General features: G+C 40.0%; 3 protein-coding genes across 5 annotated transcripts; 1 reads left to right on the top strand and 2 right to left on the bottom strand.

Annotated features, from left to right (window-relative positions):
• Positions 1 to 120: 120 nt before the first annotated feature.
• ankrd10a (ankyrin repeat domain 10a) lies at positions 121 to 11,882 on the bottom strand. Of its 2 annotated transcripts, none has more exons than XM_038715954.1 (6): positions 11,653 to 11,882; positions 9,979 to 10,131; positions 9,418 to 9,509; positions 3,408 to 3,640; positions 2,342 to 2,422; positions 121 to 2,203 (listed from the first exon to the last, which is right to left on the bottom strand). In XM_038715954.1, the coding sequence occupies exons 1-6, from the start codon at positions 11,848 to 11,850 to the stop codon at positions 1,806 to 1,808; spliced, it is 1,155 nt and encodes a 384-aa protein (XP_038571882.1). In that variant the 5' UTR covers positions 11,851 to 11,882; the 3' UTR covers positions 121 to 1,805. The 2 variants fall into 2 exon arrangements, with proteins under 2 accessions (XP_038571882.1, XP_038571889.1); XM_038715961.1 differs by having other exon boundaries at positions 121 to 2,200.
• A 39-nt stretch (positions 11,883 to 11,921) lies between these two features.
• On the top strand, positions 11,922 to 22,377 carry LOC119900747 (heat shock transcription factor 2 binding protein). Of its 2 annotated transcripts, none has more exons than XM_038715981.1 (10): positions 11,922 to 12,053; positions 12,143 to 12,248; positions 15,611 to 15,746; positions 16,609 to 16,712; positions 16,976 to 17,125; positions 17,297 to 17,435; positions 17,772 to 17,889; positions 20,047 to 20,150; positions 21,175 to 21,374; positions 22,062 to 22,377. In XM_038715981.1, the coding sequence occupies exons 2-10, from the start codon at positions 12,195 to 12,197 to the stop codon at positions 22,089 to 22,091; spliced, it is 1,035 nt and encodes a 344-aa protein (XP_038571909.1). In that variant the 5' UTR covers positions 11,922 to 12,053; positions 12,143 to 12,194; the 3' UTR covers positions 22,092 to 22,377. The 2 variants fall into 2 exon arrangements, with proteins under 2 accessions (XP_038571909.1, XP_038571902.1); XM_038715974.1 differs by having other exon boundaries at positions 12,143 to 12,260.
• A 1,468-nt stretch (positions 22,378 to 23,845) lies between these two features.
• cryaa (crystallin, alpha A) lies at positions 23,846 to 27,201 on the bottom strand. The gene is made up of 3 exons (XM_038715993.1): positions 26,851 to 27,201; positions 26,265 to 26,387; positions 23,846 to 24,641 (listed from the first exon to the last, which is right to left on the bottom strand). Exons 1-3 carry the CDS (start codon positions 27,046 to 27,048, stop codon positions 24,432 to 24,434), a joined length of 531 nt encoding a protein of 176 aa, XP_038571921.1. The 5' UTR covers positions 27,049 to 27,201; the 3' UTR covers positions 23,846 to 24,431.
• Between the last annotated feature and the right edge of the window lie 465 nt (positions 27,202 to 27,666).

Here is a 27,666-nt window from a genome sequence, read left to right as displayed (position 1 = left end):
GTGTAAGTGTTTTCAGTCTAGACGATTTTAAAAGTACTTTTTATTCAACGTAAAAGAAGGAAAAGCTAATGATACCTCAACTCATATAAATCCCTCACAACATAAAGAAAGTCTCATAAATTTGGTCGATTTTTATGAAACTGTAAAACATGTTTTATTGGAAAAGACGCAGAACAAGTATAAAAACAATTGTCAGAAGCAGCGGTGCCTGGTTGGTGTCAGTGTTTTGGCACAAAATGCTGCACATTTTCACACAGCTGACATAGTGTTTACAAAAAGAGGCACACAGCAGTATGCTTTATAAAATTACAAAACAGCTCTGATTAAGGACTGCTCTAAAACATAAATACAAAAATTTGAAATGCAATGAAAAACACAAACACTAATACATTCCCTTTGGTAGATCGAAGCTAACAAGGCGTATTCAGTATCAGTGCAGTTGTTCCTCCCTGCTGAAGGACGGCAGATCAGGCCACATGGAGAGAGGACCGCCTCCATCAACACACACCTCAACTACTGTCCACATGCACAAAACACCACATAATCCAACCTGACTGCCCTTAATAGTGCAAACCAGCCAGCATTAGCAGTAGACTAACAGAAAGGTCAATGTTGTAAATACAGAAATACACTGCAGGAAATGGGGCGTGTTCCTTTAAACTCGACTTCAGTGAGGATATATGGAGACTAGAAGGTGACAGAGGAAGTTCAGGAAAGTAATACTACACTGTCTGACAGGTGCAGCTCCTCAACAATGCACACCTCCAGCTGTTTACTACAGAGAATCAACATTATATGTGAGCAGGAAACAAACAGGAAACGTTTCTGACCAACGACAGACGGAGATGTGGACACTGGGGAATTCAATTAGTCCAGCCAACAAACCTGTTAACACCGTCACATCCAGAGCCAGTGGGTCACAGATCTGGCCTTCATTTGAGATAAATCCAAAATACTGCAGCCTTAAAAGAGACATCTGACATTTTGAGAAATGTCTGCGTTGTTTCATTTGGATATTAGACATCTCCAGGAGAACTGAGCAAAGACCATCCACGGCTGACAATATTAGTAGTATTATTGTCAGTTTCATTTTTGTGCAGAGATACCGGAGGTCTAGATTGTGTTTAGCCTAGCTTAGCACAAAGACTACAAGCAGGGGAAAACTGTCAAAAGTGAAGTACGACAGCTTCCCACAGCTGCAGAGCTCCTCACCGCTACACCCAAGAGTCACCTGTGTTTACTTTAGTCAGTATGGATAGCTGGTAACCCCACCATGAGGACAGGACTATTGGACACTAGCTCTGTCCCGTTTCCATTTTAAACACTAACTCAGTTCAACAGTTTTTGAGTCTGATGTTAAATATGAAAAAGCAACAACATTTAGTATAAAAAATAGACTAAAATACACTCGATTCTGAGTGTGATGTGCACCGTATATAATTAAAATTTACGTGACCACAAAGCATAAAGATGACGGGAGAAGTGCAAATTTGTATAAACTATGACAGTATAGCTTGGGGTGTGGAGCTGGGACGCAGGTAGCGTGTGCATTCACCACACCCAGCTGCTGCAAACATCTCCAATGCCAACTTTTCCTAAACCACAACTATCTTTTTTCCATTTTCATTTCTACAACATATGTCGACTAATGTTAATTAGACACTAGATTTGTGTAGTAGTGACTTTAGGTTTGGCTTCAAATTATTATTTCACAGAATGTCAGAGTTCTTTAAAGCAAGCATTTAAAAAAAAAACAAATCCTTCCCCGTGTGCAGCAGGCTGGCTGTGAGGCTAACCCTCTGTCTTTATGAGCCGTGGTAGAGGTGGACGGCGCTCGCCACAGCCTTCTTGTGTTTGTGCTCAGCCTGGATGCCGCTGCTGTAGTGGAGGTGGCTGCTGTCGCTCAGCTCCTCTGCCGTGTCTCCGAAGCCGTGGTAGTGTCCGTAATGCAGGAAGTCCCCGCAGTCTGCTCCCGTCAGCCCGCGCCAGGACGGCCGGTGGGACACGCAGCTGCTGGGACTGCTGCTCAGGTGCAGCGACCCACACATGTCGGCAAACGAGTCCTGAGCTTGAGCTGCTGACTGCTGATTGGCTGGATGGGAGGACGGCGAGGAGAGGCTCTTAGGCGGCTCGGGGCCATCCTGGTCAGCGTAAGGCGCCGTGTGATGATGGCCATTGGTGATGGCTTTGTTGTAGTCATCTGCTTTTTTTTAAAAGCAAATATTGAAAGTTACTCTCTTTATAAGCAGATCACGCCACATTATTTTGTGATCTCCACAAAACACGCTTTGTTTATCGTAATCAGCGACAAATCAGTGTAACAAAAAAGCTGCAGTCTAACCTGAGCCGAGCTCCGGTGCAGAGTCCATGTTCATGCTCTCCAGCTCCTCACCTTCACTGCTCTGCGTCTGCACCAACACATCTGCAGCAGCCGGAGAAGAAAGATGCATGGACACATGACATCATATACACTACCGGTCAAAAGTTTTTTTAGTTTGAGTTTGTTAGTATTGAATTACAAGTAGTACAAGTCCAGTGAAAAACCTTAAATGTTACAAAAGAGAGCAGCATCCAATATATTATATATAATATTGTCCGAACAAAGCTTCTGAGGTTGTATTAAGGGGCCGAGGTTGTTTCAAGGTGTTCACACATCAGGACAGCTGTAGACATTTGTTTTTGCATCAACTTTCAAGGCTTCATTTACATCCATTGCTTCAGAATAACCAAAGAAGGTAAAGACAAAGTTTAGGTCGGGACATGTACATTTCAGAGATATAAAATTTTCAGGGATCAAGTTATAAGCTAACAACTCTGACTTATTCTATACACTCTCAGAAGCTTTATTTGGACAATATGTGCAATATTGCAGCTAAAAAGGCAAATTAATGAAGGAAGACAGACCAGTGGGTCATCGGTTGATCCTACAGTGAAATAATGAACAAAACTCCTTCATTTAATTGTGGATTTTATATCTGAAAATGTCTCCATTTTCGTGATGTAAATGTTGTTTTTAACCAAAGAATCGCCTGAGCTGTGGGAAATTGTGATGGGCATGTTTCACTGTTTTCTGAGATTGGTTGTATTTCAGACTTTTATAAGCAAAGTGGAAGGTAAGGTGTTTAGTCTGTACCTTAAAAGACCCAGAAAAGTTATTTTGTCCACCACTTACAACAGTTTGGGTTACATGAGACTTTCTGTTTCTCCATTATTTTAAATGGCCTGTGCACCAATCAGGAGAGCAGTAAAAATTAAATGATCTCACTGGATAAAAGTGTTTTGGTTTTTTATTGATTCTATTGGTGGATGGTTTACATCTTCATATATGATTTTGTTGATGTTTCTGGTCTCTTAATGTGTAATCAAAGTCAAATTTCAACTAATAAAACATATAACAGATGTCTTACTATCGGTTTTCTTGGCTTTCTTCATGTGACCCGTGTCCACAGCAGTCATCAGCCTCTTTCTGCTGAGCAGGCCCGGACCACACGGGTCACCGTTTCCATTCTGCAGTCCGTTCACGTGGAGTCCGCCGAGTTGCAGCAGGTGCTTCTGGGTTTTGGAGATGAAGAGGACACAGTCCTGAAAGCCGTGAGCGTGGGCCAGGTCTGCTGCTGTCTGCCCGTTGGCATTCCTTAAACTGAACAAGAAGAACACAACACATTCATTTTTGCTAAATGATTAAAATCTTATTGGTGGGCTGCTAAAATGAGATCTCACTTATAAAGAGAAGATAATAAAAGAAATAAGTGGCCACAATTGTGAATACATTAAGCTATCAAATACAAGATTACAATACAAAAACTAAACTATCAAAACTAACGGAAGATCTATCCTCTGTAGTACAAAACATGAACAAGAAAGTACACAGTTTACACAACACAGTCCTGTTAATGAAACAATTAAATTTAGATGAATTGTCTCTCTCAATACCAGACAAAATGAAAAGTTTTATTTTAATGCAGGATGATAATGCAGTATTTCCTAGTGTTAATCGGATTGAATAATTTAAGGGCCAAAATTCAGCTAACATACAGTATACACAGCACCAATATATAACTGTAATGACGGTTGACGTTTCTAATTTATCTGGCTTGGTGCTTTTGTTCTAAATCTGACTGACAGGCGTTATCATAATCCTGTGTTTTTGAAGATAACCCTGAACAGAAAGAGATAACCCAGCTCTAAAGGGGGGCTGATTATTGCTGGACATCCCACTGTGTAGCTGCACGTGTGACATGGTGCTTAGATAATGGAGTCCTGGATTAACAGGGGCTAAAACCAGAGCTAATGCTGCGTTCCAGACTGCTTGGAACTCGGAAATTTCAACTGGGAATTTTTTACCGACCTGAGAGCGTTCCAGGTGCGTGCTGGTTCATGACGCCGGAAGTGAACAAAAAACATGGCTGACTGTGATAAACTGATGGTCCTTTGTCAATCGAACCCTCACAAGTGCCCTTGCTGTACCTATGATAACACCGGTAACATATTTCTACATCAATTTACATGCAGCAACAACAGGTTTCACAATACGATAGTATGTGTTACTTTAATGAAATGTGCAAATATACTTTATGTTTTTTATTTTATGGTTTAGGGACGTCATTCAGCTGCTACTCGTGAAGTCGGGGATTTTTTTTCTGACTTCAAGTGTATTCAATGGTACTTTTTCTAGTAGGACATTTCCGAGTTGCCTGGAACGCAGCATAAGACCAGTGTTAAAGTGGAGAGCCCTACAGAGAGCCCATGATGCAACTTATTTCCAGGTTCTTCTGTGACCTTTCAGATCGGCTCAGGCAATTTGTATTGTCTTGAGTATTTTCAGAGAATTTACTGTTAAACTGGGAGGAAGGAGACGGCCAGTAATGGTTTCTGAATGCTGAACAGCAGCAAGGTTTTTATTAAAAGTTTAAAAGGTTTAGCAAAGGAATACAATGACTCATTATGGATCAGGGCTTTTTATTTGATAGTCCTCAACAGTAAGTCTGAAAATGTGTCTTGTCTGGTGTTGAGAGGAGCTCCTTTTATCAGAGTTGCCACACAGTTTAACTTTCTTTCTTCAATACAGATTGTGTGCTTGGAAGCTTCTTGACCTCGGGATCCGTAACATAATTTGATGCCCGCGAACTGGATTCTTCTGAGCTTTCAAACGCATCTCGTGGTTTTCAACAGTGGATGGAGCTTGTTCACTTATCACGGCGATGGCTCAGACGCCATCATGTGACACACTCCATATAAGACCAGCTGTTATTATGCAGCGGCACTTAGGTCAAGGAGATGGGAGGTAGGAGCTCAGAAAAAGCTAGTTGGCAAGGTGAGATTATTTTGTTAGAAACAATGCCATCACTCATCACAGCAGATAAACGTTCTCATGATATTTTGTTTTAGTCAACCATTTTATTTTATTTATCTTCTGACATGCATTCTTTGTCTACTCTGCTTATTTCCCACTACAACAGCGCAATCCTCCTCCAGGTGACTCCTGAGGTCCAGTAAGCTCACAGTTTGTTAGCACAGTGTCTAAAAATCTGTTACAAGCATGCAGGTCTAGACATGACTATAATCAGTGTTTTCTTAGTATTAAAAACCAATCACGGCAGGAAGTACCTCGCCAGTTGGCCAGCTGTGGGAAGCGATAGTGAACACTGTAAGACGCTCGCTGATGCACATGTGTCAAGATTGTGCAGTGCCTTTTTGGACTCCTCCCCTCTTTCTGGGATTAGTTAAGAAAATCCTGTTCACATTCAGTAGCTGTAAAACATCAGAACGTGCAGGGTGTCTTCCAGCAGTTTCTTTACATAAAATATCAAATGAGCCAAAAGCATGTCTAAAACACTAAGTTCAAAATGTAACATGGTATGACCATTCAAACAGTGTCAAATAAAAAGTAACGGGTACTACAAGTTTCTACACACCGTCTTTTCTGTCCCTGAGGCTGAAGGTCGTGTTACAGACACAGATGTCCAAATCAACCACAACTCATTTGATTTCTTTTGAAGTTAAATCCAATACAAACTGTAGTGAAAAAAACTAAATATTAAAGCTGCATTCATTAAATATTTGATCACTTAGTTGGGTTAGTTAGGAGACATACCAAAAAAATAATATTGGTGTCAACTTTAGGACTAAGTTTTAACACTAAAAGTAGCTCCTCAGTCTTAGACAGTTTAGAGGTCCAGAGGATGCTGAGTCACTAAGACCTGCTGCAGGTTCTGTAAACGTTCAACCAATAAATAAGTCTTATATACATATTCTAATGTAAAATGACACCATCTATTCAATTAAATTTAAAATCAATATTTTTTTCATTTAAATTTAAAGGTTCAGTGTGTAATATTTCTGACAATCTATTGCGATATAAGATCCATAACTATGTTTTCAGTGGTGTGTAAAGACCTTAATTAATAAACCATTACGTTTTTATTACCTTAGAATGAGACATTTATATCTACATAACTGCGGGCACCCCCTCCCATCGACGTCGCCACTTTGCACCATCATGTTTCTACAGTAGCTGAAAACGGACAAACAGCGCTACAGAGCGCGTTTCGTCACTACGTTCTTCTTGTTCTACTTCTGGTAGAATTCATGCAGCGCAGACAAACATCACTGTGTTGAATACGTACGTTACAAGAAGAAGAAGTAGTAGTAATATACAGCAGGGGTCGGCAAATATGTTTTGCATTGGAGCAATACTTTCAACCGTTAGATGGTGGATGAGAATATAAGCCACAATAATGACTTACGTCAACATGTTGTTTGGTTAACTTAGTCGGTAAGGTGCAGGACACAACCCAAGGTTTGAGTGTTTGATCCCACCTCGAGACAACTTTTTTGGTTTCTCTCTTAAACAAATTCCCCAGTATCTCCAGGCAGAGGACATTTAGGGGAATCACGCTCTCTGACGGCTCTTTCAGAGGTGTGTCAAGCAGCTACAGACTCTTTTAATGAGTAAAGCTCAGTTCAACCCCAAATACTGCATTACAGTAAACAAGCTTCTCGTGCTTTCATGTTGTAGGCAAAACCACTAAAGAGGAAGTGATTGTGTGAGTAACTGTTGCTGTCATGACTGAGATCTATTTCAGCACCGCTATCCAAGCATTTATTTATTTATATTTTTTACCACTATCAAAGCACCATAATCTGCCCGCGGGCCACATATTGTTGTTGGCAGGCAGTTTTGGCGATGGTCCATAATCACAGAGTGAATGAATGTGTTTCCTTTGTCAGTGTTTGTGTAAACTTTATCTAATGTGTGGTTTATAATGGACTGTGGTGTTTCACACTCTTGGCTCACATTTTCTATGTTTTCTTTCAGTGGCCAAGTCACAATAACATATGGTTTTACTGAATAATTAAGTAAATATAATTTCTTAATAAATATACCTAAAGAACCCTCATTTCTTGACTGGACACTCTCTGCTGTCTCACAAGAGACACCTTTTGTGCTGTTGTCAGCCACTGTAGCAGTCCTACGCTCTTTGAAAGGTTAGGGGGCAGTGGTAGACTGGATAGATGGTTGCATTTCACAACCCTCGCCACTAGATGCCACTAAATCTTACACACTGAACCTTTAATAAAAAAACAATATTTAGCACCATCACAGACACAGGACAGACCAGCTTCTACTAAAGGCCGGGTAACATTTGAATTGTTCCCACACCAGTGTCAATACGGGACCTGAGTATCTGAACAATACCAAATGATGTGTTCTTTTTGTGCCTTACGTTGAGGAATATATTAGTCTTTCTTCTTTCATTTAAAAACTAAAAGGCCAATTCACCTCGACAGGCAGCAGAATCTGCTCTTCAAAAGAAATCAAAGAGGAACTAATACCTTACCAGCACCAACATTCAGTGTTTTTCATCACCCCTAATTCTAAAATAATGTACTTCCTATAACACCCTTTTCACAAAATTGCACAAAAGCATCAGAAACAGAATCGATTTCATTCTCACATTTCAGTTTTTATGGTATAATGTAAGTTCAAGCATGAGAAGAATGATTTCAATATTCTGTAGTACAGTTGTAGATGTCAGATCTATTTTGAATTAAATAAATTCTATACATTTCCTGTGAAACCAATGCCAACTTCCAGCCAATGGAATATTTCTAGACTTTAAGTCCTGCTTTATGGAAGGAGATTATTAATGATTAATTGTATTTGTATTTCATGTTGTTTTCTGATTGGTTGGTTTGTAGAGACAAACAGCCACATTGTGAAACTTAAAATGGTCCTAAATTTCTGAGTGTGTCCACATTTAGCATCTTGTTCTCTCAGTTTCAGCCATAAAACTGTGTTTTTCTCACCCGAAAATATGAGCTTTCCCAAAACGGCCTCCAGAGTGTGTCCATCTTAAAGCTGCCATGGTGTTTCAGCGTGTAGGCTGAAAAGAACGTGATGCGTATATACTGCCACTGATTGCCATTCCATGTCCAACAAATCAACCACAGTGTTTGTCAGTGAACACATCTGCCTGCTGCAGCTGCTGAGAGCAAAGCCTGTGGGGCCAAAACATCCATCCATCGGCAACCGCTTATCCTGCGTACAGAGCCAATCCCATTCGGGCGAAACGCAGGGTACATCCTGGACAGGTCGCCAATCCATCGCAGGGCCTCACATAGACAAACAACCAGTCACTCACAACTCACACCTAAGGACATTTTAGGGTCACCAATCAACCTAGGCCACATGTCTTTAGACTGTGGGAGGAAGCCGGAGCACGGGGAGAACATGCAAACTTCACCTCCTGTGAGGCCACAGTGCTATCCACCGGACCACCATGCCGCCCGGGGGCTAAAACAATAAACTAAAATAATCTAAGAAGCTCTGTAGGGCTGAGAGGAAGTGCAGAGTTAATGACAAGTCTCTTTGCGTTCATCACTACCAGAAAATTTAGAAAATTATGTCGGGGGCTGCTCAATGAGTGTTGAGGTCTGTGTGGTATTAAATTTAAGAAGACAAACTTTAGCCGCCTCTAACTTTCTCCGTTATCGTATTTTAAATGCAAATATAGCCTAATAATTTCTCTGCGGACATAGGTCTCTATAAAAACACGACATGGACATTAATGCGAACGCAAATCATTTCATATGGAAATGCTGTTTTAAAACTCAGATGGCTTAATGTGGGCACAGTCAGATCTTGGGCTGTTTTTAAATCAGCTGTCATAGATTGTGTCTCACAAATGGCAAATCGCAGATCACAGAATCATTTGAATTTACTTTTGACTTGCTGGTGTATGGCCGTGTGACATTTGAAGGATGGCTGACACCAGCAGTGAGGATTTCTCACCAACACCAGCAAGTGTATCTTTTAAACGTTAAAAGTGGGGATTATTATTACCAAACCTGGTGCTTCAGACTCAGACAGAGCTGCTATGTTGCTGCACAGAGGTAAGACTGCAGGATACTTACTGTGGCTTAGCACCTGCTATCAACAGGACCTGGATACACTCCAAGCTACCTGATCGAGCTGCCTTGTGGATGGGAGCCTCACCTACAAAATCCTGAAGACACAATGTAAAACTCCAGGGGATATCCATTTATAAAAGGTGACATATTGCACATTTGAACACATGTACAGGCTGAAATGTTAAGTGGAAAATCTGAAACCACAGTCAACGCTCTCAGTCTTAGGTGTACTCTCTCTCTTTATAGTGAAATAAATACTTTTCACTGTTAGTTCAATAGCTTGACAAGAACATAATAAATACATTACAATTACAAATGGATTTTATAGTTTTCATCCATCCATCCACCGTCAACCGCTTATCCTGCGTACAGGGTCGGAAGAAGATAATTGTTTTCTACTTTCATAATACTAGACTTATGTTGATCCTTTCACATTTGTGTTTACCAGATTTTAAACAAGTCTCTAGATCCTAAAAAAATGTAATCAGATATGACACATTTGGAATGTAATTGCACAATATTACATCTGGTTACAGCGCTACTGGACGTTGTTGAAAGACTGACCTGCCCGTTGACGTCAGCCCCAGCCTGAGTCAGCCACACCACACAGTGAGGATGTCCTCCAAACGCTGCAGTGTGTGTTGGAGTCTGGTTGAAGCGGCTGGTCACCGTGTTTACCTCACAACCCATCTGCACCAGACGCACCACGCACTCCAGCTGCGTGCACGGAAAGACAAAACAAAAGCCAGTAATTAGACCACAAAAAACATCTGTTGTTAAACAAAGAATCAAGCGAAATAATCCAACATCGGGAGAACCGTGTCATTGAACTATTGAAGAATACTGACAAGAGCCTCCTAATAAATTTTGAGACACCAGAGTTTTGATTTCCATGAGCTGTAAGCCGTGATCATCAAGATTAAAACAAACAAAACAAAGGCTTGAAATATTTCACGTCATGTGTAATGAATCTAGAATAGAGGTTTTCAAAGTGAGAGTTGGGCCTTTAAACTGTTTCATGAGAGGCTCAGTGAAAAAAATATTCAAGGATGATTCAAGGATGACAAGGATTCAACAAGGATCTTTATTGTCATTCTGCCATGTAAACATGAAGAACGAAATCAGTACTCAGTTCTAAAAATAATAATAATAATGCTTAATTACATAATAAAGTGCCTATTACATTAATTATCAAAAGGGGATAGAATAGCCTAAATGTGTGATTTTGAGTGTGATCATGATCCTTTAGGCATCCAGGAACCAACTACTACTAAAAAGCAATACACTCTAGCCACTCTAGTCACCACTGCCACTTTTAAAGGCAAAATCACCAACTTATTTACAGCAATCTGTCTCTGCTTCATGCGGTGCTATGTATTGATCTTGTTATTTGTTGCCCTGCTGCAGTCATTTAATTAAACTATTGTGCCATTTGCTGAATTGGTTTCTCTCTGTAGATTGTTGCATGTCTTAGTCTGTTATGTTTCGGTTGTCTGTGTTTAATTATTCTTTCATGTTGTTTATTTATGTCTTTGTGACTGGTTTATGAGGTTTGTTATTCTGCCTCTTGTTTACGTTATTTTACTTACCCACACCCTACAGGAGGCTTTTCTCTGCGGCCAGGCCCTTATTGTAAATAAGAAACTGTTCTTGCCTGTTTCAGTAAAAAAATAAAGGACTAGAGCAAAACTGACCAGGTAAACTAAAGGAGGGGAGGCCCGCATTCTCAGACTTTTGAAAAACACTTATCTAGAATATATGAAAGTTTTTCTTTTTTAATTATATTACCTTAAAAAATGAACTTTTTCCAAAAGTCCTACTCTAATGTTATTAGATGCACCTGCACGTTTTCCTTACAGCTGTTTTTGGCGCCTGAAAAGCTACTGGCTCAATGGGAACCAATGAAAACGCTGCAAATCGTTACTTTATTTATTTAAATATTTTTTCCCCCCATGATAACTTTATTGTACAGTAACAGTCAGACATAACTGTATTATGGCAGCATGCATACAGCACGTTTTAATACAGTAAAGAAAAGCAGATGGTGCAATTTTTTACCAACCATTGCCATAAAATATAAACTTTCTGAAATGCTTCATGCAAGTCCCTACTGTCGAATTAAGTGCTTTAATGTTTTAGTACTGCAAGATGTGTGCAGGACTAACGTCTGCGTAAAATCTCAAAACATCCCGGACAGAGTTTTAGTGCAGCCAGTAGTTAACTTCCCCACTAGTTTACCTGTCCATAGTGAGCAGCCCAGTGCATGGGGGTCCATCCGTAGCAGGAGTCTTCAGCGGTCAGATGAGCCCGGTTCGGGAGCTCCTGAGACAGGGAGACCAAAGCGCCAACATCTCCGTCCCGACATGCGCGGTGGAGGGGGAACCGGCTGTTGAACACCGCGTCGCTGGAGAAGTCGGGCTGTTGTCCCGCAGACATGAGTGAGCTGTGAGCAGCGGCAGACGGCGACGTTTCCCTCCCGTGTTCCCGGTCCGGTCTACAAAGCAGGTTGAATAAAAAAAAAAAAGGTTCAAACACAAAGGAAGAGGAGATAAGCCTCTCTGTGCCCGGCGGAGAGCTGCAAAACCCGGACTGGAGTCTGGCGGCGTGAGCAAGACAAGTCGAGCCCTTTCATCTGACAGGTGTGGCAAAAAAAACATCACTAGAAACTTTAAAATGAAACTCACAAGTAAGAGACTAAAGTAAAATGCTAATGCTAACGATCCAACAGGAAAAGTAAAAATCTACAAGTACAAGAAGACAACAATCAGACCGACCACAAGATGTCAGCGTCCTTATTAGGCGGGAAATCTCTGGCTCTGGGCCACGGGGCACAGGTAAAGACACAGGTAAAACAAGGACACTCTGGAAACACGTGTTTCCATCTGTGGTCGGTTGGCCTGTTCCTACCCAACTATGCCAAGATGTTCATTTACTCCTTAAAACGTAAAGCTACTACTACTTACTCTTCCCAGTAAATATTCCAACAATTCATTAGATACTAGGTAATTTTTAGTCACTTGTAGTGACTTGTAGTACTTAATTTGTAGTTACTAGTAACTGTTTCCATTTTACTAGTAACAATTGATAAGATACTAGTGGATTTTTAGTTACCAGTAACTATTCCATTAGCTACTTGTAACTATTCCTGTTTTACTAGTAACAATTGATAAGATACTAGTGGATCTTTAGTTACCAGTAACTATTCCATTAGCTACTTGTAACTATTCCTGTTTTACTAGTAACAATTGATTAGATACTAGTGGATCTTAGTTACCAGTAACTATTCCATTAGCTACTTGTAACTATTCCTGTTTAACTAGTAACAATTGATTAGATACTAGTGGATCTTTAGTTACCAGTAACTATTCCATTAGCTACTTGTAACTATTCCTGTTTTACTAGTAACAATTGATAAGATACTAGTGGATCTTTAGTTACCAGTAACTATTCTATTAGCTACTTGTAACTATTCCTGTTTTACTAGTAACAATTGATTAGATACTAGTGGATTTTTAGTTACCAGTAACTATTCTATTAGCTACTTGTAACTATTCCTGTTTTACTAGTTACAATTGATAAGATACTAGTGGATCTTTAGTTACCAGTAACTATTCCATTAGCTACTTGTAACTATTCCTGTTTTACTTGTAACAATTGATAAGATACTAGTGGATTTTAAGTTACCAGTAACTATTCTATTAGCTACTTGTAACTATTCCTGTTTTACTAGTAACAATTGATAAGATACTAGTGGATTTTTAGTTACCAGTAACTATTCTATTAGCTACTTGTAACTATTCCTGTTTTACTAGTAACAATTGATAAGATACTAGTGGATTTTTAGTTACCAGTAACTATTCCATTAGCTACTTGTAACTATTCCTGTTTTACTAGTAACAATTGATAAGATACTAGTGGATCTTAGTTACCAGTAACTATTCCATTAGCTACTTGTAACTATTCCTGTTTAACTAGTAACAATTGATTAGATACTAGTGGATTTTTAGTTACCAGTAACTATTCCATTAGCTACTTGTAACTATTCCTGTTTTACTAGTAACAATTGATAAGATACTAGTGGATTTTTAGTTACCAGTAACTATTCCATTAGCTACTTGTAACTATTCCTGTTTTACTAGTAACAATTGATAAGATACTAGTGGATTTTTAGTTACCAGTAACTATTCCATTAGCTATTTGTAACTATTCCTGTTTTACTAGTAACAATTGATAAGATACTAGTGGATTTTTTAAGTTACCAGTAACTATTCCATTAGCTACTTGTAACTATTCCTGTTTTACTAGTAACAATTGATAAGATACTAGTGGATTTTTTAAGTTACCAGTAACTATTCCATTAGCTACTTGTAACTATTCCTGTCTTACTAGTAACAATTGATTAGATACTGGTAATTAAATTGTTGTTACTACTGACTATTCTGTTAGTTACTTGTAACAATTTTATAGTTAGTAGTAACTAATTGCACATTTTTGCCAAATCTATGGGGCTCTGCAGTTCAGATATCATCTCTTCATTCATTTCCATATTACTAGTATCTATTATTTAGATAAGTACCTATTAATTATTCATTAGTAATTATTCCAAAATATACTAGTAACATTTTCATTCTTACTAGTACATTATTTTGGGTTACTAGTCATTTATTAATGACTAGTAAATGGCTTCTTGATAGTAACTGTTCAATTCGTACTAGTAAGAATTTAGTAGTTACTAGTAACTTATGGAATAGGTACTCTAAAAATAAATAATAGTGACTAGTAAAATGGAAATGGTCACTAGTAACTGTTCAGTTAGTTACTAGTGATGGAAGAATAGGTGATATCTGAACTGCAGAGCCCCACAGATTTCAATGGTAAAATGTGCAAATCGTCACTAGTAACTAATAAATAGTTACTGGTAACTAATGAAATAGTTACTACAAAAGGTTGTTGTAGTATTTAATCAATTGGGATCAAAGGGTTAATACAGGGTAAAAGCACCCGGACAGTTATGCTGCACATTTTCACAAAATAATAAGACCTTGCAGCTGTAGCTTTACAGTCCTAAACATATAGCAAGAAGCCCAGACCTCAGTCCAGCTGATCATGTGTGTCTTATGAGGAAGTCCAAAAAGCCCGCACAACAAGCAATAAGCAGGGATGGCTTCACAGGCCAGGCAGAGCATCAGCAACAAGTAGGGCTGCTTTTTTTATTATCGATTAATCTGTCGACCATTTTCTCGATTAGTTGTCTGGTCCATAAAATGTCAGAACATGGTGAAAAAAATCGATCAGTGTTTCCCAAAGCCCAAGATGACGTCCTCAGACGGCTTGTTTTGTCCAAAACCCAAAAGATAAACAGTTTACTGTCAAAGAGGAGCAAAGAAATCATTCACATTTAAAAAGCTGGAATAGAATAAAAATGATCCTTAGACCTCTGATGGTGATTGACATAAGGATCTGAGTAAGTTTGTGTTTCATTTCCACTTTGGACCCCTGTTAAGTGACGGGGATTAAAATTATAGCTGCAACAATAAATGGAATAATTGGTTGAGTCATATTTTGATAATCGGTTTGAGTCATTTTTTTAAAAAGAAAAAATATCTTATTCCAGCTTCTTAAATGTAAATATTTTCTGGTTTCCTTAGTCCTCTATGACAGTAAATGTCAGTGACTATCTTTGGGTTGTGGACAAACACAAGGCATTTGTGGACGTCACCTTGGGCTTTGGGAAACAGCAGATCAAACAGTGATCAACAATTTTTAGAAACTTTACAGACAAAGCAACTGATCGATTAATCGAGAAAATAATTAAAAAGCAATGAAAACAATCATTAGCTGCCGCCCGAATGTGAATGTAACTTTTCACTGTTTGACCAAACAATGATATCCATGAAGTTAATTGACCTCATCCAGCTTAAACACTGCAGGGACCACTTTAATGAACTGGTCCTGACATCCTGTTCAGCAGCTTTATCTCATATGAAGACAACCAGCGCTTAACCTGTGACTTCAGGCGGCTTACTAGGTCAAACACAGATAGCCTGCAACCTGTGTCCATCATTTTGTATTAGTGGCAACTTGAAAAACCACATGTGTAGAGATGAGTTATTTTGGTGCGTACCTTTTAAAACGCTTTCTTAACATCTTTTCCAAGCCATGTCTGCATTAAGGTATGTCTTTTTTTGTCCTTCAGGATGAGTTTGTCAGAGTGAGGAAAAGAGATTTAGAGAAGTTAACCACAGAAGTCATGCAGCTGAGGGAGTTCCTGCCCAGAGTTCTGAATGGAGACCTGATTGAAATGCTGCACAAAGCTCGAGCAGCTCAGACAAGTACGCTTCCATTAAACCTAACCTTGAGGCAGAAAATAAGGTGGATGGTGTGTTATATAGTGACTGTAAGACAAGAGTAACAGTGGTGTGCAAACTGTCATCTCCAGTGTTTTTGGAGTGTTTTGATGAGGCTCTTGTGGCTAAATGTTAGGGTTGGGCCGATGAAGTGTTTAGTGTCCACTTTACGCCCTTACTTAGGAGAGAACTTACACACAGCTGGTGCAACCCAGTGCTGGTCTGGTTTTTAAAGTTCAATGGATGTATTAAACCTCTTAAAGCCCACCCGGTCACCTGCTTGAGCTAGTTCAGTTAATTTTACGGGAACAGTGCAGATTTACTGTTTAAGTAAGTAACATTCAACGTTACATTTTTACACTTAAAGTGTTAGCTAGTTATTACTGTTGTACATGTGTGTCGTAACATGCTTTTAAAAACTGCTATTAGAAGGTAAAGTGACACACAATGAGGGCTGACAGGACCTTTCTCTTTAAACTACACTCCGTTTTAAGCTTTTCAATTCTGATTCTGTGTTTGAAGATCATAAGATTAGATCATAAATAATCCACAAATAAATATTGTCAGCTATTGCTATTATTTGTTATTAAAAAGCATGTTAGCGTTAGCATGTTGTCAAGCGTACATATATATATAAAAATGCAGAAGACAGCCCCCAGAAAACAACACCAATAATATCCATACTAACCAAATCTACTCTTGGTTAAACATCTAATAGAATGTATAGCGAGCAAGTTGCTGTTAGTTAACAGCACAGAGATCTCACGTGACCTGGGTAACTGCAAGGTAAACACGCAAACCCACAGACAGTGTGTATGTATGTGTGTGTGTGTGTGTGTGTGCATAGTGAGGGAGCGCCTTGCGGTGGAACAAGAGCAGTTGCAACAGGAGTGTCTGCACCTTCAGTCCCGACTGGATGCAGTGCAGACTGAATGTCAGAAAGAGAGAGAGGTGAGAGAGGGCAGGCAACGTAATTTAAATGTAAAATTCATCTCATGTTTCTTTACACAACAATGAGACGCTTTTAAACATATCAGACTTCTGCTGCTATATAGCAATGCAGATAGCGTATCATTATAAATTAACACAATTATTAATAAATTAAAAAAATTAAATTGAAAAATGTCCCTATATAGAAAATAATTAAAAGTTTTATGGCTTTTCCTCGTCCATTGTTTTGTGATATCAAGACACCTTGCCATTTGTGTGTGTAGGAGAAGCTGCTGTTACGTGAGCAGCTGTGGCAGAGCGGAGCAGAGCTGCAGCAGCAGGCAGACTTCTGCTCTGGTCTGGGATCTGCAGCCTGCAGTCTGCTGTGGAGCTGCTCTGCCAAGGAGGACACTGTGGCGCACTGGCTGGTTGATGTGAGTCATCTCCACAAGCCTGTCTTTCTGTGTGTGTTTGTGTTTATTATACTAATCCCAATGGCAGTCTCAGACTCTCAGAGTTTCATATTAAACAGTGACATAATTTGATATCTGATTGGTGGAGTCATATTGTCTGATGTGTGTACTTTATGTGTGCTGATGGTGCAGGGTAAGCTGCAGTCCTTCCTGACCTTAGCTGCTCAGACTCTGGAGAGCTTTGTCAGGTCGCTGGATGAGGAGATGAAAACTGAGGACCACAACTCCCAGGATCACCAGTTTGTGCTGGCTCTGGCTGGAACCATTACTAGTGAGTTCACAGCTTCTAACACACTCTATAAGATTTATTTTTTACACCACTTTTCTGTACACGAGTAGATTTGCCTCGCCTGGATCCTCTGAGTCACGTTATTCTTGTGCATTTCCTGCCCTTGTTTAATATGTATGCAAGTCATTAGTCGCTGTGGATGTCAGAATGTCATTTCTCAGGCTGATGGCGAGAACACAACAGAAAACTGCATTCACATGACACCGTGACCATCTCAAACAAGTTAAAATGTCAATTGACTGTGTGTCAGTGTCTCACAGCGACTCCAGACCAGCCGTCCTCCAGTCACCTGCCTTGTCTTTGTCTCCCATCAATCAGATATAGCAGCAGTGGCGTGTGGGCGGGACTTCCTGTCCAGCTCGGCTCATGTCCTACTGGACACTCTGACGAAGCTTCTGGAGCTGATGAAGCCTGGTGTCTTCCCCAAACTGAAAGTGTACGTGAAGCTGCCACAGAATGCAGAACGCAAACCACTGGTCTTTTCACTGTTGGTCTGAACATGGCCTGAAAGAGAGAAACTTATCGAAACAATATCTAACATAAAGCTGCATCTGATCATTATAACAATGACAGGATTAGATCCTCTGTACACCAGCTTTGCTTTCTTCTGAATTAGCAATTTACATTATTAAAATCAGATTGTTTTCATTACATTACATGCCACTGACATTGTTGCTTAGCCAAGGTTAGTTTGGACCCTGACCATGAAATGTGTAGATTCTGCACACACAAACAAACAAACGCATGAATGTTTTTTTTGTTTTTTTTACCTAAAACAGTTGTCATATAGTTTTCACCCCCTTACCTTTTTTGCTCACTGGGTTTGGCTCTGCCCATTATTAGGGCATCATAATCAAGCCATACGGATTGACAGCTTGTTAATGAATTGTACTGAAAAGAAATAGATGCTACAGAAAGGAGCCGACTCATAGAGCTCGTTCGCGACCCGACACAAGCAATCCTTTCATAGAATGAATGAGTCCTCCAGTTTTGTCCTCATTCTGTATAAAAATGACTTTTGTCAGCTGAAGTTAATATTAGGCTTCAGCAAATTCCCTTAAATCAAGTTGGTATCTTCCAATGTTTTTCGCACCAAATACCCAATTAGTGTTTCCACCATGGTTTCCACAGGCAGTATTTCCATCTTTCCATCCTGACCTGTGGCGGAGGGTAATGTGCATGCAGGATTGTTGCAAAAACAAAGCTATCAACCTACACATTCGTACTTGTTTTAGGTACCGAACATGTGGAATTTAGCAACAAGTGCAGCTGCAGCAACAGCTCAGCTCCGCCTCTTCTTGTTGAAAAGAAAAGAGTTGTGTATGGAAACCGGTGTTAAGTTAGTTTTGCGGCTGTTACCTGTCAATAGCTCTTTTTTAGAGCCTTGATTTCTCACAATTTTGGAATATGTTAAAGGGAGCTAATTTAGGCAGATGTTTCACAGTTTTGATCACCTCAAAATCACCAAAGATGACGATGCAGTTTGCAGCAAAAAGAACTGAATGTCTCTCTGACACACCTGTCACTATAGGCGGAGTTAGGGAGTCTTAAAAGTGCAGTGAGATCTATTTCAATTGTCTATAACTTGCATTATTTTTCAACATAGAAATCTCAAACCACTGCCAATATAGACAGTGACAACCCTTAAACGTTTCACACCTGTGAGTTTGATAAAGAGAATGAATTGATTAAATATTTATGAACTTTGTTAAGGTTGTTATTAGGGCCAAAAATTTTATCACGATAAAAACAATTCATACTGTTCGATATCGCTAATTATCACGATAAATGTCAATCATTATTTCTTTAAGGGCAGATTTTTGCTCCTGAGTAAACATTGAAGATACCAGATTGTTAATTGATGGTTAAGTGTGGTTAAACTTTTCTTTATGGTCACAATGTGACAAACACGAATCTGAGGCAGAAAATTCAAAACTATAATGATAAATTATTCTTTCAAAAAACATGATTTGTAAATCTTGTTTTAGTCCATTTCCCTCAACAAAATAAATATCTTAATAGAAAGATTAAGTGCTAATTTTTGCTTGTGAATTAAATGAATTAAATCAAATATTTATTGACAATTTATTGAACATTTGTTATACTGTTATTGAGGAAAACTATATTGCGATAATTATTATTATTGTTTTATTGCCCAGCCCTAGTTGTTATTTTAATAGCTTGTTCATTTATGAATATATTGACATTAAACCTCTTCTTATTTGTCCTGGACATCCACTCACAACTTTCACGCTGTTGGAGAGGAGGAATGATGAGTTTTCATAGTGCAATAGAGTGTTTATAGACAAGAAAAAAACATAACCTTTAATTTAATGAATGGCATGACCTCTTAAAGTTGAAACATTCGTTGTACTTGTCTGAGCAAAAGCTCATATACCCAGAATAAAGAAACACGATCAGTCATTGAACTAGACAGTGTAGACCAGCCGCCATGGGTGCACATCCACCACTTACTGATCAAGCTCAAATGAATGCGTGTTAGTGTCTAGATGTGGGCAGTAGGTGTCAGCAACGTTCTTCTGCAGGACACAGTAGTGGATTAGTAAAACTGACTGCTCGTGTTTTGCTGCAGGTTGATGCTGATGGCTCTGTATAATGTCAGCATCAGTGTTAAAGGACTGAAGTACATCAGTGAGAACCCAGGACTCCTGCCTCTCATCTCGACCCTGCTGGACGGTAAGGAGACCGCCAGTCTCATTCAGAGCAACTCAACTCTGGTACAAACTTGAAGACATGCGGACATAAATGTCACATACACGGATGTGCACCAAAGAAACCACTGATAAGAAGTTGAAAAGCTGGTATGTACAGTTCTGGTGAAACTAGGGCATTTATGTCAGGACAGTTTGGGGATTTCACTTATTTCTGCATTTGCTCTTTTTCTTTGACACAATAATTCAGAAATGTACAAAAAAATTAAGTTTGGTTTCATTTGTTTGTGGGCCTAAAAAAATGACAACCTGATGGGTCAAAAATATATTATGTAGTTCTCTAAATTATAAGTAGGCTTGGGCAGTATTACGGCATATAGCAGGGTATTTAGAAATCCGGATGGGATGTCTTTCAGTACCGCCACAAAACACAGACACTGCTCTTTCTGTAAAACTGATACTGATGCTATACTGAGGGGAAGGTGCTCCTGACCAGGTTGAAATGTACTTTCATGGGAGCTGCCATTGTTGTGTGATGTCAGATGACTTCATGAAGTCAGGGTTGATGGATTTGCCCCGAGTTAACAAGTAGGAAGTTACAATTCTTTTCATACTATGACAAGTCAAAATGTCTGCTGTGAAGAAAAGTCTTCTTGAGGGCGGTGAATGAGACTGTGATAATGATCCCAAACCAAATATGGCAGTCCTCCTGGTAGTAAATTTGTTGTTTGTTTGAGGGACAGCCTCTCTGTCCTTCCCCCCTCTGCGTGTCAGTTAGCCATGTGCTTTAATCTCTCCCAAGCCAGTTAATCTGCTATCATGCTGGAGTTCCTTTTTCACCTCTAAAAGCATGGGGTCATGCTACATGAAGATTTATTGAGTTTAATATATCACAAATAAATTGTTATTACAGATGGAAATTATACAGACTATGTCCCTGTAAAAACAAAACAAAAACACAGTGTCTAGGTGTCAGCCTCCACACTACCTCTGATCTGATCGGCTAAATGAATAAATGTAAATGTAAATGTGATCTGTTTGTCTGACAGATGGAGACTGGGAGGTTTGTCTCCACTCTCTGCGTCTCCTGCAGTCGGTGTTGTTGGAGGAGGATGTGCTGCTCCTGTTGGGCTCCTCCCTGCTGGATCCAGATCTCCAAGCTCGGGTCAGTCGTCTCACCTCCAAGGTGCAACCCAGCCTGAGACTGGCTGCCCAGCAGACCCTGGAGGACCTGAATGCCCTCCAACAGGTACCGCCATTAAAATACACTATATGGGCAAAGGTACTGGGACACCCCTTGTCCTGTTCTTTCATGATGTGGTCTTTGTTGAGGGAAATCTTAATGCTACAGCATAAAATTTAAGACAATAATAGTGTTTGGCCTTTTCCTGTTTCAAAAAGCCAAGAAAGGCTTTTTGAGATTAGGGTCTAAATATATGTGTTTACTTTTGCTACATACATTATTATGCAACATTTTTCTCGTAGGACAGTAGGTTTGTTTACCTCTGTTGTTAAAATACCTTGACTGGCAGTCACCAAACTGTGTTCCAACATGTGCCACCGTCTTTGAACAAGGAGGACTTAATTCGTCTTCACCTATACGTTGCTGTATTTTTGCCAGTGCTTCTGTAGGCTCCTTAGCCAACTTGATCAAAAACTGTGTAAATTTCATCAATCATATTGTCTATTACAAATATCCAAGTTTATGCGGAGATAAAAAAGGAAACAGGATTAGCGGAGCCGACGCACGTTATGCAAATCAACGTATTTCTGTAATCAAGTAAGTCGACAATAGTGATGAACCGCCCAAGGCCTAGTTTTAAATATTGTAAATGTGAAAATTATGGAGGTCTAATTAAAAATGATGACTTATTAAGTGTGTCTTTAACAGTAAAGCATAGAAGCGATAAAATGAAGACTGTTTGTGTGTTTCCAGGGCCGGGGGTGTAAACAGAGCAGCCTCTAATGTGGATTCAGTATGTTCAGCCCAGTCCTCCTCCTCCTCTTGTTTAACTTCCTTTCATGTCACATCAGATCTGTCTGTTTCTGTGCGTATAAGTGCAATATGAGTATCAGAGCTATTATAGCACATCACACCTATAAAGTTAAAGGAACAGATTTTCATATCTAAACTTTTATGACTGTTTTTACTTGCACTGTTGAGCCTTCAGATTTGTTCTCATGGTTTGTTACTCACTTATTGTAATACAGGTTTGTACAAGATACATTAAAGTTGTGATGTTTGCACACTTTTAGAGAACTGTCTTTCTGTCACGTAGAAGCAGCTGATGATTCACACACACACCCTGAGGCGAATACTGGACCTTTTACTCCACTACATTTGCCTGACAACTGTAGCTAGTAGTTACTTTTAGTCGTGGACCACATAGAAACCAACCACCACCAGCCATAAGAACTTTGTTATACTGCATAAGCAACTTTGTACAGAACACTAAAAACAAGTACTCATCCTGTGGATGTCACGTTGTACATCTTTGCATCCCCAGTTTTTGTTGTTGATCCCCCTGAACCCCAGCTTAATTTATCCTAGTATTTTTACACCCTTTGTTTTAGTACTTATTTGCCAAAACCAGGGTCTGAGAGAACATTTTGATCTTCTATATGTCCAGTACAAATGGCAGAACTGACAATACGGTTGACCTTGAATGTCTATTCAAACCATGTTGGCCTATCTCCAAATTTGGTAATTTTGAATTTGAATTAAGGATTAAGTTTTCCTTTATTGAGACTTACTTCTTTCTTCATTGCTGTAGATTAAACTACCTAAGAGTATATAAAACAGTTAAAATGAGGCTATTTTATATATATATATATTTTATTGCATTTCTGTCAATAGATCCTCCTACATATTACACACTGAAACTTTAACATATTAACACAATGCAAGAGAAAAATATAAAAACAAAGGCAGGTTTAAGCAGGTGGGTCTTCAGATGCTTTTTAAAGGTGTCCACAATGCCATGAAGCCAGTGTAAGTGGGCCAGAACGGGGGTAATTTTTAGTGTTAAAAGCATAGACTGTATAAAAGAAGTGGACGTAGTCACCGCGACGTCACCCGTTGGTTTGTGGACTGCCGTTTTGAAGCCTCGAGTTTGGCCGATAGAGCGCCGGTTAAATTTACACAGTGCCGTGGCCTGATTGACAGATTGCCGTGTAAACAACTTGTCAATCGCAGATAATCCCGCCCTGTAGCATACTCTGCTTTATGGTCTATTTTCCTCTAAATGGGACCATAATTTAAAATGAACATCGTGTTGTATTGAAGAAGACCTGAAACTAGTGATTGAGACCATAAACTTACTATGAAAGTGTTTAAGGAGGTAATGAATCAGCTGCGAAGTAGGGTCATTTCACCATTTTTTCTAATGGAGCCGTCTTCTTTTTGCAACCAGAAGAATCGCCCCCTGCTGGCCGTTCAATAGAATGCAGGTTTAAGGGACTTCCGCATTGGATTCACGTCTCCATTGGGAGAAATTTGGGTTTTGGGTTCTTGCCCAAGGACACTTTGACATGCAGACTGGAGGACTGAACGGCCGATCTTCTGATTAGTGTATGATTGGTGTACGTCCTGAGCCATAGGCACCCGGTATCATAATATCATAGTTAGCAATAGGCACCACATTCATTGAACTGAAACTTGATATGAAGGTTAAAGAATAAATCCACACAAGAGTTGCCTTTTTGTTAATTGTACAGCTTTATTGTATGTTTCTTTAGTATGGACTTGGAGAATGGAGTAATGAGCGGGCATCCATTGAACAAGGCCTAGACTACAGTACAGGATATATTTAAGACAAGAGAGGAGAGGATTCAGAGAGTGAGGACAAGAATGGAAGCAGCCAGGGCTTCAGAGAGCTTCACTGATGGGAAAATCTGGGACAAGACATGTGTGACATTTACCTCCAAGCTTAACCATCTGTACAGTCAGAGGGCTCGCTCTGACACACATCAAACAACAATCAGCAGAATGAAGCGTAGGCTATGTGAATGTCTCGTCCGTAGATGAGTTTGCGACTAAAAAACTTCCTCTGCCCCTCACTTAACCATCCTCATGGGGAGATTTATATTAAGCTCAAAACAATTATACTAATAATACTGTGAGAGTGTGCTACGAAGAATCTACAGAGGAGAAAGTGAAGTGAGGAGGACGCAGATATCCTCTCGGGGAAAGGGAGAAGAAGAAGCCAAGGGGTGGAAGATTCTGTGGTTGTCCATCCCGGTCGATGCAGGTGGTAGGAGAGTCGAGCCCCTCCAGCACCCCTGATCAACTCCCACCGCTCGGCCTCTAGGAGGATGGAGCAGCGTTGGTCTTTTCATCACGGGTGATGGGGATGCTGCGCTCGCTGCGCCCGGACTCACTCCCCCCAGAGACCTTTGGCCCGGTCAGAGTCAGCAGACCATCAGCTGATAGGGTGCAGGTGATTGCTGATTGGTCAACGTTGGAAGGGAGGCGGTAGCGGCGGTGAAACTCACGAGAGATGTAACCGTGGTCGTCCTGAAAAACAGCAGGATTAATGCCATGATGGCAGGGTCAGTCCAGGGAAAGACTTAATTATTAAAGGAAAATTTAACTCCGAGAATGAAGTCCTGTCTTTATATAAATGGCCATAAATTAAAGATAACACTTACTTACAGACCAATAGTGGCCAACACTTCCTACAAATTCACTGTTTTGAAACTCAACAAATCTCACAGTTGAACTTAAATACCAAAACTGAACTTGGATCAATGTTTTATCAGGAACTACAACAAATTATCAATTATTTTGCAGCTCCTGTAGCATATTTCAAATGTTTTGCAGCTGAATGTCACGGATTTGGCTCATGTGTTTTCTATAGCATGATCTTTTTTTGGCTTCTTAAAGACAGACATGACAGAAAAGATTTGAGAACCACTGTACTAAGTAATGCCATGGCTATAAAGGCTACTATAAGGGTTTGCCAACATTGACCATATTGTGTCTGGTATTAAACTCATAATAATGCACAGTACATGTAGCATTTAAATTAACTTTGAAAGGGTCCACTGTGCAGCGGAGCAGTCAATCTTTTTGTGAATATTCTGATGTCTTGATAAAATTAATTTACACCTACAGTGTTTCAAATATGGAGCCCCCTCTTATAATAAATTCTTTTGAATATTAAAGAACACCTCTTATAAATACCTTTAAGCAGTTACAAGACAATATTTTTCAATCTGTGTTTTACAGTGGTGGAAGATGTATTCACAGGTCAAAGTTAAAATACTCCCCAAGTAAAAGTGCTAAGTTCAAAACCGTACTTAAGTGTGTAAGTATTATTAGCATAATGTACTTTTAGCATCAAAAGTAAACAGACTTATTGTGCAGAAAAATGGCTCCTGTCAGTGTTTTACTATTATATGTTATGTTTTTGGGGGGTGGCTGTGTCTTAGGAGGTAGAGCGGTAGAGTCGTACACTAATCAGAAGGTCGGTGGTTCGACCCCATCTCCTCCTGGTGAAGTGTTGTTGAGCAAGATACTGAACCCAAAATTGTTCCTATTGATGTGTGAATGTTAGTTCCATTATGATATTACGATGAGCAGTTGGCACTTTGCACGATAGCCACTGCCAACAGGGTGTGGATGAGTGAAAGTGACATGTACTGTAAAGAGCTCAGAAGAACCGCCCTGTTTTCAGCTTTGTGCATTTTCCAGCTAATCCAAATGTTCATTTAGCTTAAGAAGGAGGCGAAGGTTCTCAACTCACAGAGTTCAGTTTATCAGAAAATCTCAAAAATCTCAGAATCACCAAATTAGAACATAAATGGTTTTCACTGGACAGTAAGGGTATGAAAAACTAAAAGGTCACTGGTAACTAGCTGTCAGACAAATGTAGTAGAGTAAGAAGTACAATCATTGCCTCTGAGATGTAGTGGTATAGTAGGATAACGTGGCTCAAAATGGAAATAGAAGTACCTCACATTTGTTCCACTACGGATGTTTTACAAAACATAGCGCTCTCTCAGCTCAAGTTACTTTTGGATCAAGGTTACACTGCACTTTGGAGGGAATAGAACCAAAATAATTGACCAACCCCATGCGTTATTAAGCAGTCTTACTTACTATTTGTGTGTATAAGAGAGAGAAGAGGAGTAGTACCTGTCTTTCCCCATGTTTGCCCTGGATCTCCATGTAGTCGTCAGTGACCTTCACACTGAGCTCATCAGGAGAGAAGTGCTTGACGTCCAGGTAGACTGTGAACTTATCCCTGTCAGACCTCACCTACGGGACACACACAAACCATAACATGGTCAGAATATAGATTTAAGAGATTGAACCTCTCAAAGTGTAAGTTCTCGAACTTTTAGAAACGTCGTTTCTTGACTGTTGAGCACAGTAGAAGTTATGTTTAGATGTAGAGCATTGAATCTCAGGACTTTGTCTGGAATGAACCAAAAAAAAATCAGGATATTGAATGTAAGTTGAAAGAAATGTAACGACTGAACAAAGATCAGAACAGTGGATGGGAAAAGGGGGATAGAAGTTACTAATGATAGATAAAAATAGTGTTAGAAGGGAAAATTCTATTGAACTAAGCATCTTCCTTTTTAGGAAACATGTTTAGATGAGCTTTGGCATTATCTCAACATCACTCTGTCTTTATATCTGTTCTCCTATGACCATATAAGTCTCTCCAAAGCACTAATGTGCTTACTGACATGAAGGAGCCAGAGTCGGGTGTTACCTCAGAGATGCCGGAGTTGGAAGAATCCAAAAAGCTGCGGAACAGTGACTGTCTGTAATAGGGGCTGATGGAGGAGGTGGTGTAGGGGAAGAGGTCGTAGTCAAACATGCCCTCTCCAAAAAACTGGTCAAAGAGTCGGGCGGGGTAGACAGAGCCCATGGCACGTCTGAACCAAGGGTGCTGGATGGCAATATCCATAGCGACTGGAGAGAGGTTTGGTCTAGCTCGGCTTGGCTTGGCTCAGTTTGGCAGATGTACCTGCGCAGCTCAGAGACCAGCAGGTGAGGAAAGGGAGGCGAGGCAAGATAGAGAGAGCAGAATGTGGATGAAAAGCGAAGAATGTTTCCAGAGTGCTTTGTTCTCTGCTCTCCAGCTGTCTCCTCTTTATATACCTGAGAGCCAAAAAGAGGGGCTTTAGTCACGATCCCTCTGGAATGGCATTATCTCATGGTGGGTTGGGCCCCGTCAGCAGAATCAGGGTTGAGCAGTCCACACCCTGGTGCAACCCAGGGCCACCCACACACCAGACACCCAGAGCTGCCAAAACAAACCCTACTGGACGCAGAGGAGGGAGGAGAAGGGCATGGCAGAGACAATGAGGTCAGGAAGCCAACGAAAGACAGAGAGGGATTTTACCTGGGTGATAATGCATCAAACAGACACACACATATCTATTCTGTCAGTCAGTCAGTGACATAATGCAGCTGTATTGTTCTGCCCGTGTGGTTGGACGGAGGGCAGATTTAGAAACAATGCTCTCCAGGGTCAGTGGAGCAACAACAACTGACGTGGAGAGATGAGAACAGATTTTTTTTG

The sequence above is a fragment of the Micropterus salmoides genome, unplaced genomic scaffold (genome assembly GCF_014851395.1).
Source record: "Micropterus salmoides isolate LMB-PRFRI ecotype aquatic unplaced genomic scaffold, ASM1485139v1 Ms_hic_scaffold_1, whole genome shotgun sequence".
NCBI lineage: Eukaryota > Metazoa > Chordata > Actinopteri > Centrarchiformes > Centrarchidae > Micropterus > Micropterus salmoides.
This window is presented reverse-complemented; position numbering and strand designations above follow the sequence as displayed.

Bases quoted from the DNA above. Each gene is read 5' to 3' on its own strand.
- ankrd10a (XM_038715954.1), bottom strand. From the start codon at position 11,850: ATGTCTGCGGGACAACAGCCCGACTTCTCCAGCGACGCGGTGTTCAAC. The intron at 9,510-9,978 runs GTCAGTCTTTCA...TTGTGTCTTCAG, and splicing joins GGGCTGACGTCAACGGGCAG to GATTTTGTAGGTGAGGCTCC. The intron at 2,204-2,341 runs GTTAGACTGCAG...TTTAAAAAAAAG, and splicing joins TGCACCGGAGCTCGGCTCAG to CAGATGACTACAACAAAGCC.
- LOC119900747 (XM_038715974.1), top strand. From the start codon at position 12,195: ATGTCAGCGTCCTTATTAGGCGGGAAATCTCTGGCTCTGGGCCACGGG. The intron at 16,713-16,975 runs GTGAGAGAGGGC...TTGTGTGTGTAG, and splicing joins AATGTCAGAAAGAGAGAGAG to GAGAAGCTGCTGTTACGTGA. The intron at 17,436-17,771 runs GTGAGTTCACAG...CCCATCAATCAG, and splicing joins TCTGGCTGGAACCATTACTA to ATATAGCAGCAGTGGCGTGT.
- cryaa (XM_038715993.1), bottom strand. From the start codon at position 27,048: ATGGATATTGCCATCCAGCACCCTTGGTTCAGACGTGCCATGGGCTCT. The intron at 26,388-26,850 runs GTAACACCCGAC...TGTGTCCCGTAG, and splicing joins CCAACTCCGGCATCTCTGAG to GTGAGGTCTGACAGGGATAA. The intron at 24,642-26,264 runs GTACTACTCCTC...GCTGTTTTTCAG, and splicing joins GCAAACATGGGGAAAGACAG to GACGACCACGGTTACATCTC.